The sequence below is a fragment of the Branchiostoma floridae genome, chromosome 14 (assembly GCF_000003815.2).
Source record: "Branchiostoma floridae strain S238N-H82 chromosome 14, Bfl_VNyyK, whole genome shotgun sequence".
Taxonomy (NCBI): Eukaryota; Metazoa; Chordata; class Leptocardii; order Amphioxiformes; family Branchiostomatidae; genus Branchiostoma; species Branchiostoma floridae.
The window spans coordinates 16,397,689-16,420,495 of record NC_049992.1 but is presented as its reverse complement, the minus strand read 5'-3'; the positions used below and the strand labels follow the sequence as shown (position 1 = coordinate 16,420,495).

The window sequence follows — 22,807 nt, the reverse complement described above, 5'->3', positions numbered from 1 at the left end:
AGCACGGCATCCATCTTGTCTCACAAGAGACAGCTTAATGAAATTGTGCGTCTGTACAAGGGCTATAACCTGGTAATTCTCTGTCCTATAATGGCAAACAGGTCCCATTCTCCATTCTTGTCATTTCCTCTTTAAAAATTCATACTGACAAAATACTTCTGGTACTTCAGGCCACGCCCAAATAAGTCCTCAGTTCATTGTTGTTTTTTTGCAATAACAGGAAAAATAAGCTTTCTGGTATGCCATGTATGGAAAATCATCAACTTAATGTCCAAATCGAAAAAGAGAGACTACAACACCACTTCAAAAAGACTAAAACATCACTTCAAAATATTTCTGGTACTTCAGGCCACGCCCAATTAAGTCCTCAGTTCTTTGTTGTTTTTTGCAATAACACGGAAAATAAGCTATCTGCATGGTATGCCACGTATGGCAAGTCATCAACCTTATGTCCAAATCTAATAAAAAGACCAAGTTAAACTTAAAAACACCACTCCAAAATATTTTTGGTACTTCAGCCACGCCCAATGAAGTCTTTAGTTCATTGTTGTTTTTTGCGATAACAGGAAAAATAAGCTATCAGGTATGCCATTAACGAATAGTCATCAACTTAATGTCCAAATGTAAAAAAAGACTTAACACCACTTCATCCAGAGCAATTTTTGTTTCAAAAACTGCAAAAGTTTGAACAACCTATTGCTCTCAATAACAGAACCAAACGTCCAATTTGTCCTAAAGAAAACAGCATTGCATTAACAAATTGTCAAATGTTTTAGAACAATGTAAATTCACCAATCAAACGGCCATATACAATTATAATGAAATCAGTTTACACACTTATATAGTAATTGATCCATCTCCTTCTTGGACAAGCTCAGTAAGATCTTATCCAGTCAGTTAAACTGCCATAGATATGGCGATGCTGCTTAAATTTTACCATAAATAAAATATGCCATTTGTGTTCTCGAAAACGTTGAAAATATACAATCAAACCTCTGAATGACCTTTACCACTCTTATACAAATTCAATGCTAAATGTTAAGCACTTATAAAAGTTATGCACACAAGTAAGTGGGAATCTTATAATAGATGTAATAACCTTCGGTTGAGGTAGAGCTTGAGAAAGGAACATCAGGAGAGTGAACATAATCCCTTGCAAGAACTCATGTTGGCCGCGGCTACATGGTTACGACTCAGCCTTCACTTTGTCCGTTAAATTTTGAAATGTTTAGCATGCAATCAGTTGTACTTCTGCACACAGCATTGACGGCTAGTCAACAGATGTGTCAATACGTCACTCGAGAATAGCTGGAGAGGCAGTCATTCGCTTTGGTCCAGTTCATATATTAAGGATATGGACTCGCAGTAGAAATGTTACAATTGCACAGAGTCAATAGAATTTGGTAAACAATATAGCACAGTATATCGATTAGCAGGCCAATTTTGAGGTAAGGTTTTGGAGCAAATGTCCATCCTAGCAGAGTCGTACAACATGATAAGTAACATGTACGTAAAGTATTCCTCAATATATCTGGCAAAACTGTAATGTCTAAACCATGTCAGGTAAACAAATTGATGAATGTACCCTTTTAGGCTAGATCAATATAGAAGGTAGGATTAAAATACTACTCCAATTCAAGGTCATATGTTATTACTACAATATAAATCCCACCTTCCAAAGTCTTCAACAAATAACTTGCAGCCAACGTTATCTTAACTTTAACAGCTGATTGATTTACATAGCTTTTATAACATCTATATGACTGAAAATAACACTGTGGACAACTCCTAGACTTGAACCTTGCACCTAGCTGTTTTTCACGTGCAGGTATTTGACCAAATAAGGTACTATACACATCCTTACTTTTTACAGTGTGAGTAGCTAGTTTTCTTAAAAAAGACTAGTGTTGTATTTTCAGTTATGCTTCAGAATATTGAAATAAATTCTTAAAAAGTCTAATGGAGGCACTTTTTTTATTTGCCCCACAGTGACTTCATTATCTGAACTATTACAAGGAGCGTGTAGAAATTTTTTTGCAAACAATTGCACAAGAGGTTTTGCTCATTGTAACTTGAAAGGGCAAAAAAGGGGGCATTTCAGATGGTGTGGCACATAAGCCAGGTAACGTGTCACCCTTCCTGTCAGTGGATGCCAGACGTTTCTGACATTTCTGTCAGCTGGACAATTGCTAAGCAATAACTGGAAGGAACAAATATAGCCCCAGATAAAGAATGTGTACATGGAATCTTAAAATGGCAAATAGTGATGACTTCACGATAGTCTGGCTTAATTCTGGGGAACCAACACATTCTACAATCGATTTAAGTGACTATGCTAAAACTTGGGTCAACATGCAAGTTCACTTTTTCCTGAACAATGTTCACCTTTATACTTTCAAGTCGATGACTCTCAGACAACCTAGTCAACAATGATGACGGCAAATTTGCCTACTTGCAAGCTAAGATTAGAAGAGAACTCTTTGCAGCCAATGACTGTGAACTTGCTTGGGAGAGTCCCAATGTTTGTTTCACCTGTTTTCGGTCACTGTAGACTGACGTATATCACTGCATAAGTCAATACAAATATCACAGTGGGTCCAAACTTTGTGTGCCAGTGTATTGAGGCAGGGATATTTGCAAATTTGAAAGCTTGCAAACTATTTTTCTCTTCTGTCACCACTCTAACATTTTCTATTCAAAATTTGTTCAACACCGTTTCTTATTTAGTCTTATGTTCATTTGCAGTAACTTTTATAGATCTCTCACAAACAATGTACACAACAAAGTCGGCAATACCGCATATTGTACATTGTACTTCATTCTACTAAAAATGTTGACACATATAAGATTATTGATTTTCTGTACTTTCTTTCAACAATGACAAACAACAACAACATATACTAAATCTACATTTGTACTTACCTGAGTTACCTTCATAATGAACTATTATCAATGGTGCATCAGTAGAAGGAAGAGTCAAATGTGAAGCAATGAGTATGAGTAGAGCAACAGAAAATGAACAGAAAACACACAAACACTCCAAGCATTATTCTCACTGCAATGAGATATTTTTTCTCATGAATAGAAAAAAAGTCAGGTACTAGAACAAAAAATAAGTCGATAAAGATCTAAATCAAAAAGCTGTTAGTGAAACTAAAAATCAGAAAAGTTCAGAACATTTACTTGGTTATAAAAGTAACTTTTGATAGTTTCAAAAAATTGTAAGTAACCCAGGGTTTTTCTCAAAATCTGGTAGTTGGGCACTTTATTTTAAACTTGACATGAAGTATGGTCAATTTCTTGCAGAAAAAGGGTAATATTATATCGAATTATAATCTTTTGTAGAAGTGTCTTTTATAAGATCAAATTTTGAGGGTAGACTCTGACAGAAAATTTGATACAATAAATATGAATTAAAGCAACATTGGCAATATCCTTCAATGAAAATGCTTCACTTTTCCACACAGATCAGCAAAGAATAAAAGCAGCAGTTTTGCCCAAACCACCATTAAAACCAGAGGCACTATTGGACAGACGTGCAGCTTACTTGACACAATACAAAGCAGCAGCCAATCACCACTCTGCTTTCTTAAAGGTGAAGATTCTATTTCTTTCATTGATGTGTGCCTCAAACTTGCCAGAAGCACTGTTAAATCCCACCTTTGCACAGTCCAACAGCAGCACAGCAGAGAAGAACATGATGTGTAACTCAACTGTTCTCAACAATGGGTTGTGGAATCCGATATACATTGTATATACAGAAGTCCACCAATCGGTCAAAACTCATACCGAACTTTATCAATACTTGTCAATTCTAGAGTTAAAGTTTTGGAGAAGCCAATAATTATACTAAATCATTATCTTGTCAGATGTGGCAGCTTGTGGGAAAATTTTGAGTAATGTCTATACTGATGACACTAATACTAACATTAATCAATTTTGAAGCTTGTCACTCAAATAAAATTTCCAACAAAAAAGACACTCTACTTTTCTTCAGGTTAACGCTAGTTCACCCTTATTTGTGGGGTAACCTATATCCGTTGTTAAAAAAACAAGGTAATTTGGGATACAGCATCAAGTTTTAATTTTTTTAATTTACGGTTTGAAACCACCGTCTATCAACTTGCTATCCCCAAATACCTTGTTTTTTTTCTACATACAACGGATATAGGTTAACCCGTGGATAAAGGTGAACTAGCATTACATCATCACTCTCTCTGCTGATGCTGACTGTCAATCATCTGCAAGGCAGGCTGAGTACAGTGCTCCCATTGGCTGGGAAAAACCCTGAGCATACTTACATCGCCTCTTGCGAGACTTACGTCGAGCTTGGCAGCTTCGCTCTCCTTCTCGCGCTCGTTGATGGACGACTCAAGTTCACCAACCTTCTTCTTGTACTGCAGGACCTGCCAACACAAAAGCAAACACCTTAATCACCCAGGTAATGTGATAGACTCTCTTAAATATACATGTAAATAGGGTTAGAGTCGGTCATTAACACAAGCTGGAAGTAAGACCTGAAGTTAATCTCAATAGTGCACAACCCGACAAGAGATCCACTGTTTTGGAACACATGATACATTGTTGTAGGGTTGCTGTGTTCAGGTGCAACAAATTTGTAACATAACAGAGGAACAGTGTTACTATGGGAAACAAATTTGCAAGATTGTATGGCAACAGGGTTTCGCATACAGTAATGTACTGTAATACACTCAAATCTTAATCTCTTACTTTAAAGTTAATCATTCTTAACAACAAATACATGGTAGAAAGAGTAGTCAAACATGGGGTAACTATATTTGCCTTGGCATAATTGAAAATCATGTAGGTACACACAATTTAGCTCTTTGAACAATTCCAATTTGGTACTCTTTAAAAGGATGTTACATTCCTAGTGACAGACAAAACAGATACCACAGAATATCCCTTTAACAACAGGTAACTCAGGTGTTTTCACAGTGGATGAAACCAAGACTCATGTTTTCACAAAGTGCTTAATGTTGCTCCTGTCAGTCAATACCTTTTCATTTCACAATAAGACAGCTGTCATTAATGATCGATGAAAACAACATGAACTGTTTGAAACAACCCCACATCATAGACCCTTCAAAAGCACACAGACATGGGCCACAACCAGAACTAGCTAACATCCCTACAGCTACCCATACAAGGTAATCACAAGGTAAACACCTCAAGAAAACACAAACCTCTAACCCCAAATCCTCTTCAGACCACTTCTGGAGATCTTCTTAATTACCCTTTCACTAACATCTATATCCTACCCTTAGCCACACATTCTTGGTAGCTGGGAGCGGTGACAATAGCGCTAGGGACGCTATCTGTCACCCTGGGGTTCCAGGTGACTGAAGATTCCACAACACGCACGCCGTCCACACAACATACCTGTCCCCGGGACAACTTCTACCTGCCTGTCACCTGATACCCTAAACCCATTGACTGTCAATCAAGTGAAAGCAACGTTTCCCAGTTAGGGGAGTCGTCGAGCCTTCGGGCACTCCTATCCTAAAGTCGGAACAAGGAAGTTTGAGACACGTCAGTGCAGATGGCAAAGTTCCATCCTTCTAACAGGTGGGGAGGGCGAGTGAAACCGAACACTAAACCTTACCGCTCACTGTTTGGGTTGTTGCTGCAATCTAGATCTTCATTCAACTCCCCCGTTATGCCCAAAGTGGCCAAAAATAGCAGCTTGTTGTACGAAACTATCACGTTTCCATCATACAGTCCGTAATAACACGTTGCCACATTGCGTTAATCCTTGGATGGCTGGAGTAAAACCCGGGTGACGGCCACCGTGCACCACTCAACCGTTTCACAAACTTTGGCTCACGGTAAATGAAAAGGTAGCGTCCCCCCTTTGGTGCCAGCCTGCCCCTCCCATTTGCATGGCAAACACTGGGCAGAACATTTACCCCGGAGCCGGTGCTGAGGCAACATCACCTATTGTGTTGTCCAGTCCAATCCTAACTGTCCTTTCAAAAGGTCTCCTGTCTTTAATGTAACGGACTGCTGGTCGCCCATTGATGGGAAAACGTGGCAAACTTTGGCTTGTAAAATTAGGTACTGTCTCGGCGAACAATAGACTGAAAGACCACTTAACAAGAGGCTATACAAGTGCCGTGCTCTCGCAGGTCCTTCCGAAAAGACTCCCCGCCCACTACCAAACAATTTCAGCAGGTGACAGTTATCTTGTACCACCTGGTGTCACAAACAACTGGGACAAGTTACAAATATTTCACAAGATCCCCTGGGAAGTGTCACTCACATCGCTTGTGTGGAGGGCGGGCGGACAGACGGGGGTTGTACGCGGTTCCCGGGAACATTGTCGGGAAGGGCTAGACTGCAGCCGACGTCAAGAGCGGGAGTACAGAAAGCACGCCGCAGACTGCGGTATCGCATTACCCTGACCCGCAAGCTGGCGTTTTGTTGGGCCTGGCTAGGATTACTGCTAAACTGTCTGGCACACCATTACAAATAGGGTGAAACTCACTAGGTCCCAGAAGTCTTTGTAGACTTGAACTCACAATTCAAATTCCTTGATGTTGAACCTGACTCATTTTAACAGGTGTGTCAGACTCTGTTTTTAACAGTCTGTTTTTTTTTGGTCGGATGTAATTGTTCAAGAAAAAGCGTAGACGTGTCCAGTGAAGATAGCCTGGGTGGTCGAAGATTTGAAGCACCATTTCATTAATTATTGAACACACTGCAAACAGACCTATCTAACCGTCAACAAGTGTCCTGTTTGTTTAGCAAATTTAGGAAGCCAGATCTACGTTTTGGCGGGCTTTCAACAAGTCTTGTTGTAAGAATTATGGAATCAAGTCACTTGACATCCATCAATTTCAAGATACACATCAAATCCTTTCTATAATAATCAACCAAGCTCCCCAACAAGTCACACATATCATGGCTACACTGAAGTAAAGGCAATAAATTTTGCAAAATGTACAAAAATCAGCTAACTCAGGTAGCTGAAAACTGTTTTCTAAATCAGTGAATTCTGTTTGTCAACTTAAAGGTAGACATACGTGTAATGACATAGATTGCTCTGAGGGATGCACAAGGAGTATTCTAGTTCAAGATGAATGCACTCTGTCAGGAACACTGTCTCCATTTGACTTGCTCCAGGTCAAGACTGAAAGTAGTAGACACAACAACCTGCCACAGAGTAGATTTGTGTCTTCCTCGTGAAATACTCCAGTCTTCAACACTACACTATGGTACTCTCAACCTTGTTTTTCCTTTCTGTCAAGTCAGGGAGAGTGTTAACCTAACATGACTACACTTCATGATGAACTTTCTAACCAGTTTCATGAACTATCAAAGTGCTGTAGACATCCCAATACTCCAAATCTGCAAACATGCATGGACAATGTACCTTGCTAAAGCCGTAAAGGGGAAAAAATATATTATCTATGCTTACAATGTGTCATAAAAATGGTAGGAAACAAGCATCCAAAGCTGGGCCTGAAGCAACTCCTTACAACTGAGTACAGAACAATTCCTTCCATTCATTCTCTATCAAGTTCTAAATCTTACTTTGCTAAGCAACTTTTAAAATGACAAATCAAACTTTAGGACACACAGCAAACATGAAATGACCTTGAAGACTGGTGTGGCAGGCTTTCCAAGCTGTCCTCATTCGAACCTTTTTGCTTGAATCACATGTATGTCCACCGAACGTTGACCTCTGACATCCCGCTAACCAGGATCTTTTCAAACACAGGTCACGTGCAAGCAGCTGATACCATGCTACAAAAGGCTACTTCAGAAAAGTTTACTCTGAGAGCTTAGAATTACTGAATCACGAGGTGATGTACAGTAAGACCATTATGTCAAAATAAGACCACGGAATTCCAAAAGTAGATTCAGTATTTCTTGTAGGTGTTGTCTTTTTGAATGCTTTTTGTCAAATTTTGCCGTTACTCTGCAAATTTGCTACCAGTTGCCGAGGTAATTAGTCAGATCACTTGCAGGCATTTTGATCAGCTTGTGCAAGCATTTGGGCTGCCAAAGAAAACATTTCTATCTTATCTTATCAAAATCTTCTGTATTGTGCCATGTTTCAGATATGAATTGTCCATTACTTAGTTAATGATACATAAGGGAAAGAATTTGAGTCACAATAATTGTCAGCATAATTTCAGAACATTCTTCTTGAAAATATAGAAGAGGTCCATGTCATTTTTTTAGTTGCCTTGAAAAATGCAGGGAAAAATGCATGTACAAAGAAACCACCTGTTTGCTGGGGAGTCTGTCTCCTAGCAACAGTAAACAATTTGGTCTCCTTGGCAACTAGGACCACCTGAGAGGCTGTCAGTTAGATGGAATGTTTGAGTACAGTTTTCTGCTTGGACCAAGATTAGCTACATGTTACAGAAAACAATTTGTATGTTATATTGATGATAGCGGCAGAAGATATGCATGTTGTCCTTAAATGGTTTTCATTGTATAGTTTCCTGCTATCCTATTGTTAAGAGGTCACAGAAAACAAGTTTGTGCACAGTTTTTGCTTGCACTTTGCATTATGTGCAAAACCATGGACAACAACAGAAGAAAGGTCACTTGTGAGGTCAAGCTGTTTCTTCAAGTACCTCAAAGCTTGAGATGTTTTGAGAAAACACAACTTCTTGAAAAGCAAGGTTCGTGATAAAAGCCCGCTTGGCATGATTTGAAGCATGCTACAATGAGCCATGTCGTGACCCAAAAGAAAACAAAATGCGGAATCAAACCAACACAGACACAGACAAACAGACGCCAAACTTGAACACATCCAAGGCTGCCTCTGTGAAAATTCAAGCGTCCGAAACTGCCCGGACGGCGTCTACAAGCGCCCAATGGCGCCCGAGCGCGTTTCAGACGTTCTGGACGCGTTCATTGCCGTCCGAAACGGCCGCGGACACATCGTGAGCGTCCGTGCCGTTCTGTCAGTTTTTATGGTGAACGCCCGAACGGCTGAAAGACCTTCCACTGCCGTCGGAGACGGCCACTGATGGGGCTATAAAATACTTAGTCACCCGACGCCGGCAGACGGCTGCGTCTTTTCTTATGATCCCCACGGGAAACACGACGTTTTAACTTCTGCACATGCGCCAATTTCAGCGGGTGAATTCGAATTTCAGACCGTTGAACACTCCGGCGGTTGCAGGACTTATGTTCAGAAGGTGACTATTTCTGTGGATTTCATGTCCGTTTGTTAAATTTTGCGCACTTTTGGACCAAGGACTTCACGTCTAGACGTAGCAGCTGATGTTTGTACGACATTGTGCTGAGGTTGGGTTTACGGCGATGACTGTATCCGTTATTTATACTAAAAAGAATGTACAAAAATTATTTGTCGTGCGCCGACAAGGGGGAAAAATTATACTACTTACTCGAAGCAGCAAACCTTGGACAGCAGAAATCACAGATGTGACAGACGTCAAAAGAAGCAGCGATTCTTCCGTTAGCTGATTGTCGATACTTTGCAGGCGCCGGTAAGTGAATACTTCGCATTTTATTCTAATTTTTTGTACATTCATCTGTTGCAAAGTTTACCGACGACTTGTTGTTACGGGTGCCCTCCCCACATACGCGAAGAAATGATAAAATTTAGGATCTTGTTTTGATGCCACAAAATAAAAAGAATTATGAACACGTTGTAGAATACTTGTAAAAAATATCTGTTGTTTCTATTAAGAATGATAATGCTGTTAAAATGTAGATTTAGACAACAGATAATGAGATAGCACCTACCGATTTTGCCGGTGCCAATCAAAATCTTAGTCGGCTCTTCCAACTACTTGGGGTTAGGAACTTATGAAACGGAAGACTTTATTTCGCTACCTCGAAATAAAAAAAAATGACTTATGATCTTGTAGAAAATTTAACGTTATTTCACATTTATATATCCAGTCTTTAGCAAATACTGGTGCAATTAAAATTTACGATAGAAAATTTCAAACGTCCTGTATTTACCCTTGATGTTATGTGGGCTCGTCCATTCTGATGTAACGTGTCGGCACGGCGGCACAAAAAGCCGCGGACGTGATTGAAGGCCGTATTGAATTTCGTACATGTAGCAAAGTTGATTAAACGCCGCGGAGTACGTGTAAACAATTTACGAAGAAATTTGTTCAAGTTGTGTTTGATTTTAGCTAAACCTGACGGCCCGGTGGTGGGTGGTCTTCTACAATTCACTGCCTGGCTGAATATTTGTTTGTTTGGTATGTGGGAACGCTTATCCCTAGAGGCCATAAAATCATAGCCGTGACCGGACGCCGTCAGAAACGGCGTCCGGACAGCCGTCTGCACACGTTCCAAATTAAATGCACCGGCCCGTTATGAGTTTCTACTGTACTGCCTGACTAACTAAAACTGTGTCTTGAAGAAAAAATATTTTGCTAGGAGTTTGGCCCAGATATTAACCTTTAATAATATAGCGATAACTGCCTCTTGGCCTTTCATTCCATTTTCTGTCCAATTTTACGATCTGTACCCTCCGTGGGAAGGCGTGGTGGAGGCTACCGCCCGTACCAGCGGCCTGGATTACGCCGTTTATGCCCGTCGCAATCGGCGTCCGATCCGTCCCAGCAGCCTGGATTACGTCATTTACGTCCGTCGCAATCGGCGTCTGGTCCGTCCGCAGAGACGTCTGTTCCCAGCGGGGGGCCCGCCCGACGGAGCGCGGGAGCGTCCGGCTGCCCGCTTTCAGACGCCGTCTCGGACGTCCCGAACGTCCGACCGGACGCGTCTAAAGTGCCAATCTAGACGCGTCCGAGCGTTTGTTATGCCGTTCGGACCGTCTTGGACGTTTCGTCGGGCGTTCAAAAGCCCGTCCCATGCCGTCCGCCGCCGTAACCGTCCAAAGCGTCCCAATAATTCAAGACGCCTTGGACGGTTGTCGCAAACGGCGTTTCGCCGTCTGAGACGCTTGAATTTTCACAGAGGTATTCATTCATGCTCCCGCCCTGACAACACTCCATGGTTTGAAAGAGAAAGACTCTTCACAACAGTTCAGTTTGGATGAAAAACAAGGCAAGGATCATTTCACTCTGACTATACGTGTAACTATAATAAAGAACAAAGTACAGAAATAGTCAAAAGACATACCATCATGGTAACAGTGAATATTTATGCAACAAATCTTGCACGTGTCTCTTTTAAATGATTATCATTTTCAATACTAAAAAAGATTGGCAACTGTTTTACCTAGTGATCTAAGCCAAAAATTATTGCCACATTGTGTTCTTTTACATTCCTTGTTAATATAAAGGAATGTGCAGTAAACATACTTTCACATTTCTGTTTGTCAGATGGAAATAATCAGAGGAATACTTCTGGTTTCTAGGATTAGGAGAATTTTTGGGGAAGCAATCAAACTGACTGAATGTAGCAATGTTACAATGGTCTGGGCTTACTAGCTATACTTGGAGGAGTAACCATGGACACTTTGGAATAACTCAATATCCCAAGGTAACAGTTACTAAAGCAACTGGATAGGTTAGGAAATGGTCAATCATTTCAGACAGCATCCCCTATCTTTTGACAGTGACACGAGTAAGATCTATCCACCAACACACCAGGTCCTACAAACAGCACCGAAAACATAAGCTTCTCAGCAATGGTAAACAAGTATTTTGAACCCTGTATTTAAACTATCCTGATGAAATCTTGCTTGTAGCAGATCCGCACACCCAAGATCAGGTGAGGAAGGTCGAGATGGTCCAGCGACGAGCGGCCCGGTATGTAACAAACAACTACCAACGAGACTCATGCTCTGTCACTGCTTTAATCAATCAACTGGGCTGGCAGTCCTTGCAATCCAGAAGGAAGAACGCCAGACTCATTACCATGTACAAAATCATCCATAACAACATCTCTGTCCCACATGCATCCAAACTGGTCCTGGCGACTCGATGCTCCCGCCGCACCAACCACGCTTTCAAGCTGCAGGCCATCGCGAGCAAATCCAACTTCTATAGGCTCTCGTTCTTCCCTCGTACCATCCAGGAGTGGAATGAACTTGAGCCTGGTGTGGCGGAGGCGGGGTCTCTCTCCCAGTTCAAAACCGAACTGGGGAGGGCCCTGCTGCATTGAGTCGCCCCTACACGTCTTTGTATATATGTAAATAACACTAACTCACCGCACTCACTTGTCTTGTCCCTTGCACCCATCAGTTGTTTATGTTCCTTTTGTGTTTTGCCTTTATTTTCCCTGTGTTTTAAGGCACTATCACCCGTAACTAACAAACATGCGCACTGCTATTAATCCCCGTCAAGGGGGCTGAGCAGTACAAAAAGAAGAAGATCGTCCAACATTTGGCCGGTTTCTGCGGGGACGGGCCAGTTACAGCCCTGGACGGCAGAGTTTGTGTTACACAGACTAGTATGTGGAAACATGACAATGAGAAACCAACCTTGCTTTGCAGCTTCTGCACGAGCTGTGCCTGGCGCTGCTGCCCATCCTGGTACGCCTGCAGCTTCCGCTTGTAGTTGGCGTGCTCGTCCTCCAGCTTGCGGCGCAGCTCGATGTTCTGCGAGGCCAGGCTCTTGCTCTCCGTGGTCTCGCGCTCGCGCTCGCCGGTCTCGTGCTTCAGAAGCTGCTCCAGCTACGGAAGTGGGATAGATAAAAACGTGCTGATTCTGCAAACTGATTAACTTCATCTCTTGAGTCTTACATGATTTCTTAGCAAAATAGTCTCTACCAGACTCTTTGGTTTGCTACAGAAATTGGTCAAACACGGAGAGATGATATGCCAAAGGAATAAGCTGGCATATTATAGTTCTCTGTATTTGGCCAATCATCACTGCCGAAACAGCATTTCTGTAGCAACCAAGACGTCTGGTAAAGACTACTAGAAAGTTGTTGTCTCCAAAAAGATAATGTTAAAAAAACCAAACAAACTGAAATATAACAAAAGATATGTCCTGATTTTTTTCTGCGCTATCAGAATCTATGATACCTCGTCTATTTTTGCTTCCAGTTCCTGCTTCTCTGCTTTCAAGGCTGAAATCTCACGATTCTTGCGCTTGATATCCTGGTCGCGCCCTTGGACCTCGCGTGTTTTCTGGTCCTTTTCTCCCTTTTCCTCTGCCAGATATTGTTTCAGCTGACAGAAGAGATAGGAGAAAACTGACATCAAAAGATGTTTTCAACTTTTGATGTCATTTTCTCAACATGCGTTTGCATACTGCATCAGAATAGCTTGGATGCAAGAAAATTAACTGTTAAGGTTTAAAAAAGATTTCTTAGACTGAAGACATAAACTATTTGGATTAGAGTAAAGACACACAGACACAAGACACACTTTTTATTATACCTCTTCAATCTGTTTTTGAAGGTTTTCATTTTTGAGATTGAGGGATTGGATCTCACGTGAATCCCTCTTGGTGCGATGTTCCAGCTACAATTAAAGGAAAGACATACGTTTTCTTAATCACTTAGCTCTTAATATGACGCGCAACACTTTAAGTAGAGCTTGGGAAAAAGAAGGCCACAGCACACAAAGAAATAACTGTGTATTCTCAAGTTTTATTTTTGACAAAGGGAAAGCCAAAGGAGAAACAGACACTGCACAAAAACTGGTGATGTGGTTTAATTATGATTAAGAGTATGCTATTCCATCTAAAAAAACTCAGGTGGTGGTTCAAATATGATATTCCTCTTGATGTTATTGCAATAACAAGATACAGATCTTCCTGTTTCTTAGAATTTTGATTTTTGTAAAATGTTCTGGCCAACCACCTGAAAGTTTAAGATGGAATAGCCTTTAATTTCTAGGTGATACCTAGAGGGATTTTAGTGATGGTAAATCATTATGATTTGTTATTGTTGTCATCATGATTTTTATGATATTGCACCTCTTTGATCTGGTCCTCCTGTTTGCTGCTCCTAAAGTTCATGGCCTTGATTTCCCGAGACCCCTTCTCAATCTCCTGTCCACACTGGGAAAGTTGCTGTTCCAACTACAGGGGGTTCGGGCAGGACAATCACGAGTTACCAGTACAGTAGAAGTCAGTTAATTGCACAACGGATTAAGGTATACTTCTGTTAATTGCAAGGAATACTGGTGCTGTCCAGCTGGATAACTTTGCATGGTTGCACCAACCGGATAATTGCACAAAATACGCTGGCAATGGGGTGTGCAAATAAACGGTTTCTACTGTACTTCCAAGTAAGACTTCAAATGTTAGCCTTCAATATTGACTTTAACAATGCTATGTTGTTTTTCTGGATATCTTAAAATGTTAGTTGTCACACAGCACCAAATAAAGCTGCATCACTTATTAGTATCATACAAAGAAGACACTCAGTCACTTTAAGGAATTTTTGCTCTGATTGCAAAGTGTAAGGTAAGTTTTCTTGGATACCTCCTTAACCTCCTCCTCTTTGCTCTCGATGTCATGTCTCATGGAGTTTATTTCTCGTACATTCCTCTGGTTTTCCTTGTTCTGTCCGTCAATGATTTTTTCCAACTAGGAAGAGAAACACTTATACTTAAGCCTTATACTACAAGTGACAAAATACAAGTCAAGGTACCATGATGTTCTTTCAGATTGGACAAGGAAATGTCTAATTATGTTCTGTATTTAAGTTATGAAATTATCATATCATTATCTATTACTTAATAAGTATGTTTTTGTATTAATGTTGAAGAGAGACACACAGAACAGCACACAAGTGTGGTGACGAGAATACCTCTTGTATTTTGAGCTGTTTCTTCTCGACTGTCATTTGTGCAAAGCGCAGCTCGGAAACGGTTCGTTCCCGAGCATTGTGCTCCCAGTCTAGTTGGGACTCCAACTGGTAGGAAAAACATTCAGAAATTGGTGCATTCTACTGTATTGTGTGAAGAAAAGTCCTCAATACCAAACAGCAAAAAACACCTTGTTGTACAAACCAAGTGCTGTCATTTCAGAACATTAATTAAATGGTTGAAAGTCTAAATGATTGCAAATTCTTTTCATTGTTATATTGTGGTCTGTGATCAGTGATTTCAAGAATATTTCCTCCAGTGTATTATTTTCCTAGCATGAAGATATATCACACCGGATACCAAACTGCGTACAAGTCAGGACTTCAGTAGTACATATAGTGTGTTGCCAATCTCTTATATGAGACGCCTGAAACATTATTGACGTCTTCATTATTTCTTATGTCCCAGACAGCACACCATATTCACCTCATTGATTTTGTTGGAGAGTCTTTCGTTCTCCACCTCGAGTTCTTCCCGTTTGGCGGCCTCCTGCGCCCGAACCTCCTCCTCCCATTTGAGCACCTGCTCCAGCTTTGCGGCAGGAAGGGGGAGGGTTGTGTGGGAAACCGGGAAACGTCGCACACGTTTGCTGCCAGCGCGGGAACGTAGGAAGGCATTGGGAGATGGGAGGACGCTGTGATAGTGTGGGGAGTCGCTGTTTTGCATGCGCAGAATCTCCATAGCAAGGATGACCAGAATGAGCACTTGATATTCGCAGCTATGATGCATGAGGCCAGCTTTAAGTTGTTTGTATCATCAAGCATATTATATGCTTGTTGTTTTATGCGATTAAACTTTGTCTTAAGCATTGATCCTATGTATATATAACTGATCAAACATAATCATTAATCTGCTGAGGAGGTTATTATATTTATCTGATAAAGAGATTCAAAATGTGTTTTGCCATTTACAAGATACCTGCTAAGTATTATCACGTCTTACTGCAAAGAAAGTGACTGAAGATCTACAACAGATTTAAAAGGGTAAAATCCTCACAGAAAAAACCCGAAACGAAATCTTTTATTACCATTGTAAGATATAATTCTACAACTTTGGAAAAACTGTCTACTTTGCAAACAATCTACCATATCCACAACATAAATGATTACTAATAGACACATATATCTACAACAACTGTAATTAACATGGCAATGGGCCCTTTTCCTTGTGGATTTTACCAGTCCTACAATGTACAAAGTTATCAGTTTATGCCCTGAACTTTACAGCAGAGAATGATTCAAAGAGATAAAAATCTTTATATTCTTTTGATCATGATGCCTTATAAGCCCATATATGGGTTGGGAAACTTTGCTGCAAGGCATTATAACAAACTTTCATTTATCCCTCCACTAACAAATAATGAAAACACCATAACAATAGAACTTAGGCAAAAGTTCCATGTGGGGTGGGGGGCAGGGAATAGGGCCCATGACCATGTCACAAGTATAATGAGTATGATCCAGTCACCTCTTGTAACCTATTTTCGAGCTCCTCATACTGTTCTAGCATCTTCTGAGTGGCCTGGCGGGGAGACTCCTCCACTTTTACCTCTAGCTTGGGTGGGACGGCAATACAGGTGCCTCGGTTATCACAAACATGTGCCAACACAAAACAACAACTAATCAACATAACCTAATCTAGGCTTCAGTGATTTGACCTAGTTCGAGCTAGTCTACTTTTGATGAATAAGATCCATGTATGTTCTTAGTCTTATAGTTAAACAGAAAATCTGACAAGTGACGAGTCCTAAGCCTTCTACAATATACCTCAGTCTGTAGATTTAGAGACAGATAAAAGTATAACGAGAGATCAAAGTGTACAAGCTAATGTGAAGGCATCAAATATCAGCAGTAATAAAAGTAAACTGCGCTCCAACTTTTGAGAACATGAAAGCTTCACAGTATCAAAACCTTGACTTTGTATTTTTGAATCAAAATCCTTTCAAACTGATATGGTATGCCTTGACATTACCCATGCACTGTTAGTCAGAATAAAGTAGTACAGTCATGCAATGTTAGTACCTCTTCTACAACACTCTGTAGCTGGGATTTCTGTGCTGCCAAAGACTGGCATTGTCTCTTACTGACTGCAAAACTCTCCTGAACCTAGAGGTCCAATCACACAAGTCATCAGCATTAGTACAAGAGATGATGAGGGGAAAAGACAGCGACTTCTAACAGTTTTACCACTGAAAAACAGTCCTATATTCGAGTTACTGTAGATTCAAGACTTATGTTGATGGGATTGCTGCCCCTACGGCCGGTGAGGCTATGGGACCAGTGAGGTGAGGTGAGGTAGATTCAAGAGAAAACTAACAGCAACATATGTGATCTGTATTTCAGAATTTAAGAGATAAGAGCAATCATTATTTCCAATAAATCTAACTTTAACTTTTTATTTCAGCTACTATTATTTGATCTATAGTTACAATGCTTTTTGCCTGCTTACTAGAAGATCAAAGCGAAATGTTTTAAGAAATGAAGAAAACTGCTGAATGGATGACTGGATAATAACATTGACCTGTTCCAATTTTTCCTCTATCTCAGAGTTGACTAACTCCATGTTGCAGCACTCCTGTGTCTTGCGCCTGAGGTCATGCTCCAGCTAGGACACAGTTCGGAGATTACACACAAAAACAGTAATGATAGCAGCAAAGGACTGGTTCTTAGTGGACTAAGACAAGTTGAAGAAAGATCTTAAGAGATGTACAATACATCGAACTACGAGGGGCGTGCAAGAAGTAATGGCCCTGACCCACTTCCAGTCGTCTGATCTAAATGAAATTTTGTATGTATAATGATTCATATCTCTATGGGTTATGTTGCGAAAGACAGCTCTGAACTAATTGTGGTTTCTGATTTACCGGTGTATGAACTTAGTCAGGTGCGAAATGGACCAGGTGTGAAATGGAACCAGTTGAGTGTCGCGCAGTGATCCGGTTTTTGTATTTGAAAGGACGCACACCAAAGAAGACTTTTGATGAAATAAATGAAACTTATGGTGATGATGCCCCATCATATGACCTTGTAAAACGCTGGCATCCTGAATTCAAACGTGGCCGGAAGTCTGTGGAAACAGCTCCCAGACCTGGTTGTTCCTCTTCTGCCATTGATGAGGCATCTGTTGGAGGACCAACCTGGGGTGTCCTACAAAAACGGTGTTCAGAGCTGCATCAAACGATGGGAGAAATGCATAACTCTGGGTGATTCCTATGAAGAGAATGACTAATATCTGTGCCAAGTTTCATTAATCTCCTGCTATGGGAAATGGGTCAGGGCCATTACTTCTTGCACGCCCCTCGTAGCCTACTGGAGTGTTTCTTCAATTTTGGAGGTCTACAGACCAGTTTTATAAAGTTTGTGGTTACACTTTATACATGTTTCACTGAATTTGTGGGACTAACAATTGGTTGTGTTCTGCCCATGCATGTTAGGGTCGGAAATGCTACACATTTAGCTGTAAAAACTACACTACATTCCTGCAGAGGACCTCTTCTTTAAAGCTCTAGCCTTTAAATTGAATCCTACAGCTTTGAACCATAGCTTAAACTAAAGCCTTTGACATAGTAGAGGCACAAGGGTGTCTTTACTTGAGGCGTGACTTTAAAGTCCTTCTAAGCCCAGTGTCTATGGGATATTGAGACCCAGCCAAGGGAGGACAACATGCTTTGCTTTGGCCTGTGTTGGGCAGCCTTGCTCTAAATATAGACTGGGCCTACATTGTGCTTCTACTGTGACCATGAGGCCTTAGCAGCTCAATACTGAGGTTGGCATCATTCTTGGTTATATTAGAGATAATCTGGGAACCTACAATTAACTCTGGGGATTTCTAGAATTGTCAAACTATAGCAAATGGAGATGTAAAAGCAGCCAGACTATATTGCCTAAGGTCATTGATTAGAGATACCTCTTCAACTTTTTCCTGTAACTCTTTATTGAGTCTTGTTGATTCATCCATCTCTTTTCTGTCACTCTCCAAGTCATGTTCCAACTAAAATAGATCCAAGACCATTCAGCATTAGGGTATGCACTACAACCTCAATGCATTTAAACGAACAATTGTATCCTAAAATGCTAAAAATGTTGATGAATGATAAAGGAGGTGCGTTGATATTATGTATCGTTTAATGCATGCATGTACCTCTCGTATTCTTTCTTCCAGAACACCTTGCTGGAATTTATTTGTTTCTAACTCCTGTCTTTCATCTTCCAAGTCCTCCAACTTCTTTTTCAGCTAAGAGAAGGGAGAGATTGTTGAATATTTCTGACAGAAAGACAGCACAGATATAAGGAAAAGGGAAAATCATCATTTGAAGGAATTAAGGGAAGAAATCTTGGTCGTTTACCTCCTCAAGTTGCTGCTGCTGTTGTGCAGCCTTAGTGGTGAGGTTCTTGCACTCTTGTTGGAACATCTTCTTATCACTGTGTTCCTTTTCTAACTACCAGTACAACAGTAGAAGTCAGTCAATAAGGGAAATTGTTGTTTTTTCTCAAATTTCTGTCATATCACCATCAAAATTACAGGGACTTTATCAATCTTCATTTCGAGATAATCTATGTGTTGCCACTGTAAGTACTGTAAGCTAGTGTAGTCTGAGTCTGTTTAAAAAAATACACTATTTGAACTAACTTCACGACTAAGCCAATCCAGTGGAGAAGAGTGCTATAGTACCTGTTCTAGTAGCATTGTGTTCTCTTCTGTCAGGGCTGCACACTCCTGACTCTTGTCATCACAGACAAGCAGGTATTCCTTTTCCAACTGTCCACAGGACAAGGGCAATAAGTCCACAATTAGTTTTCTAGATAATTTGATGCTCTGATTTGCAAACAACTTGCAAAAATACATTTTTACAAGTCTTGTAGTAACTGCGAGACTATAGGTCTAACAATTTGACAAGTTTAGGATTTCTGCAACAGGAATTTAGTCCTTTACCTCAGCCAGCATCTCTTGTAACTGTTGGTTCCTCAGATCCAGGATAGTTCTGTCTAGTGACTCTTTTTCCATCTCCTTCAATACTTCACTCAACTTGTCAGGAGAAAACAAGGACTCTTGTCAAATAGCCAACCTAATTCCTTTGAACTGCTAGCGATATAACCTAGTATTTTTGAAGAGCTTTGTGCCATAGCCTTCGATGTAATGTTAAAATGTTATCTGCAAATCATTCCATTTTATCTATTAGTAATTGAATTCTGCCACAATCATATATATTTCTTCCCAAAATTCTATGCAAGTATACGACCATGCAAGGACAGGCTATCAACACTCAAAATCTAGAAGTCAACAACATCATCACTGCTATTTAACTTATTTTAAGGCAAAAAGTAAACATCACAAGACTGGTGGATTTGACCCACTAATCCCTGCATTCACAAGGCATCACAGAGAGAAAGTAGATGGGAAAATCCAGCGCTATGCATTTTTAATGGAGTTTTCATGAGTCTATTTACCGCTGAAATCCGGTCTCGTGCCTTCTTGTGGTAGGTACTTTCGAACTCCAAAGCTTTTTCAAGCTAGAATTCATTGGGAAATGAGGAGAAAGGATTAGAAGATGGTTGTCTATAATTTATAGTCTCACTAATGTTACTGGATGCAAATGGCTGGCTAAAGGTAATAAATACTAAATCTAGTATAAGATGTGACTATAGGTGCTAATATTTCAAATAGTCTATAAGCAATCCAATAACCATGCAGTTCTTTCCTAATTTGAATCTAACTTGCAACAAAAAATTCAGCTTTGATTGAACTACTAAGAATTATCATCTAAAAGATGTCAAACTGGCCTACGGAAATTACTGGTGAATTTGTCTTTAAATTATTATGAATATTAACTTTGAATCGCAGCTGTCATGCAAAACTTTAAAATCACAATAGACACTAAACATTGTCGACAGTCAATGGTAACTATTGGTGCATTATCAACTTTGAATTGCAGCTGTCATTCAAAACTTTCTGGCATGCTCATGCGACCTATGGCCTAAATCTACCGCATTTCTGAAACATGCAGTATCTATGCTGTTGCTATGGCGACGGTTACCGTGGAAATTTTCTCCCATGGGTTCTCCCATGTCTCCAAGCCTTCCTGTTCCAACTATGGCATGCAATGCATTGTGAATTAAATAAGAGTTCACACATAGTTAGTTCACAGCAACCAAAAAATTCACAAACTTTTAAAAGGATCAATAAAATCATGCTACTCTACTGGTATTGAATAACTTTGAAAGAAACTTGTTAAGTCAGAGAAAAATTGCAGGGTGTCCAATGGCATTCAATTTGATTAAATTCTAGTTTTACAGAGATAGCAGAAAGTAGAACAAAGCAAATACAAAGTGCGTGAATTTGACCATTTACAAAAAGCCAAGCTGAACATAGACATACTCACTTTGAGAAGTCAAGAAAATGGATGCAAGTTTAACTATAGTAATGAACGATATGTACCTCCTCATTTGAGAGTGGTGCACCTCCTTTCACTTGAAACAATCTCTCAAGCTAAAGTGTTGAAAATCAAAGTACATTCAGTTATCGTTCCTCTCGGATGGAATTCTTGATAATTGTTTGAGAAAGTTGGATTGGCAGCAAAGCTGATACAATGCACCTTTGCGAGCAAAACTTTGTATGTAAATTACGTCCCTCATAGAAATAATCTAATCTTCCATTTCATCTATTGCATCCTTCTACCTGAATCCCCGTGACAATTCTACATCCTAATTAAACCTGTCAAATTTCTGAAAATACCAAGCACCTAATTCAGCAAAGATTTTAAAGGAAGTATAGAAAATATATGGGGTTAACATCGCAAGCCATCAAATACAAAGCTAGCCTGTTGTCTGAATTCAAAACATTTTTTCTTTACATTTCCAACTCAAGTACAGCCTGTGAAATAGCTGTAGCTTTAGCCCAGTCCTTTTAAAGGCAGAGAGCTCTTAAAATCGGTCGCCCTAGCGTGGGATATCGATCGTTTTACCAACACAAAACATTTGAGCAGCTTGCTCTGTTTGAAGAGGGATTGTGCTAAGAAGCTAAGCTGTGCTTTCACTGGCCGAGAACTGACCTGGTCTGAGCTACTCTCAACTACGAACCGGTGTGACCCCAGCTTGCTAAGTCAAAGTCATTGTCCTTTTACAACCAAGGCCACTAGTCACTATAAAGGTGAGCCTAGCATCACCAAGCTTCATAACAAATTACTGTATCACGTTTCCAGCTTAAAAATAGGGCCTTACCAACTTGTAAACAAAAACTTGTATAGACGGCTATTGCTAAGGAATAACTGAAGTTCCTGCTCTCTGAATCTCAGGATTATTACATCCAATAACATACTTTAAACCTCAAATAAGTTTCTTGAGGTAGTTTCAGTGAACACTGCAAGAAATGTTTCCAAGCATTTGACCTATGATGCACTGTGAGTTCCTGTTTGCTGGCTTACAATTTTTCATCTCACATGTGACACTAAGTACAAATCATTCTGACATAACGGTGGCCCAGAAGTGTTCCTGAGTGTGTGTGCTACTTGCCCGCTGCACTCGCTTCCTCACAAACCCTGATGCAGACAGTTCCTCGCTCATTTTGACCAGCTCTGCACTGACGGCACTAGCTGTCCACCGAGCACTCCGAGTCAAACCAGCGGATTGTACCCGCGTTAATTATGCCACTACCCTCTCGCGTCTCTGTTACCATTGAAAAGTAAACGGCGAAACAATGCTAAGAAACATAACACTACATTCTCAACGCGTCGGGTCACCAGAGACAGGTGTATTCATTATGCAAATAGCGGGCAGGCCCAGGACAACCCATAGCGTCCCCCCTTCATGGGGGGTCCTCTCAAAGCCATTCACAGCTCCAAACACCAAACCCTACTCACCCTGTGCCTACTTAATATTCATGTTTCAAGCCATCTGATTGGACGGGCAAGTTAAAGGTAGGGGACATGCAAACAAAAGAGGATTACGTGTAGCAATTCAGGTGTCAATTCGGTAAATCCGAAGAGCACATAACGCAGCTTTGTAAAGGTTTAGGGGGGCCTGTAGCTGAGAAAAATTCACCAGTCACGTTCCTCAG

General features: G+C 40.5%; 1 protein-coding gene across 1 annotated transcript in view; it reads right to left on the bottom strand.

Annotated features, from left to right (window-relative positions):
- Positions 1 to 22,383, bottom strand: part of LOC118430629 (rootletin-like) — a gene marked incomplete in the record, with an annotated part of 50,011 nt that extends 27,628 nt beyond the window's left edge. The window contains 14 exon segments of the mRNA XM_035841611.1: positions 4,323 to 4,406; positions 12,416 to 12,607; positions 16,223 to 16,309; positions 16,777 to 16,860; positions 17,276 to 17,359; positions 18,662 to 18,745; positions 18,896 to 18,988; positions 19,101 to 19,193; positions 19,427 to 19,513; positions 19,688 to 19,780; positions 20,203 to 20,265; positions 20,790 to 20,843; positions 21,191 to 21,241; positions 22,264 to 22,383. Coding sequence (XP_035697504.1) covers positions 4,323 to 4,406; positions 12,416 to 12,607; positions 16,223 to 16,309; positions 16,777 to 16,860; positions 17,276 to 17,359; positions 18,662 to 18,745; positions 18,896 to 18,988; positions 19,101 to 19,193; positions 19,427 to 19,513; positions 19,688 to 19,780; positions 20,203 to 20,265; positions 20,790 to 20,843; positions 21,191 to 21,241; positions 22,264 to 22,314 — 1,200 coding nt within the window.
- Between the last annotated feature and the right edge of the window lie 424 nt (positions 22,384 to 22,807).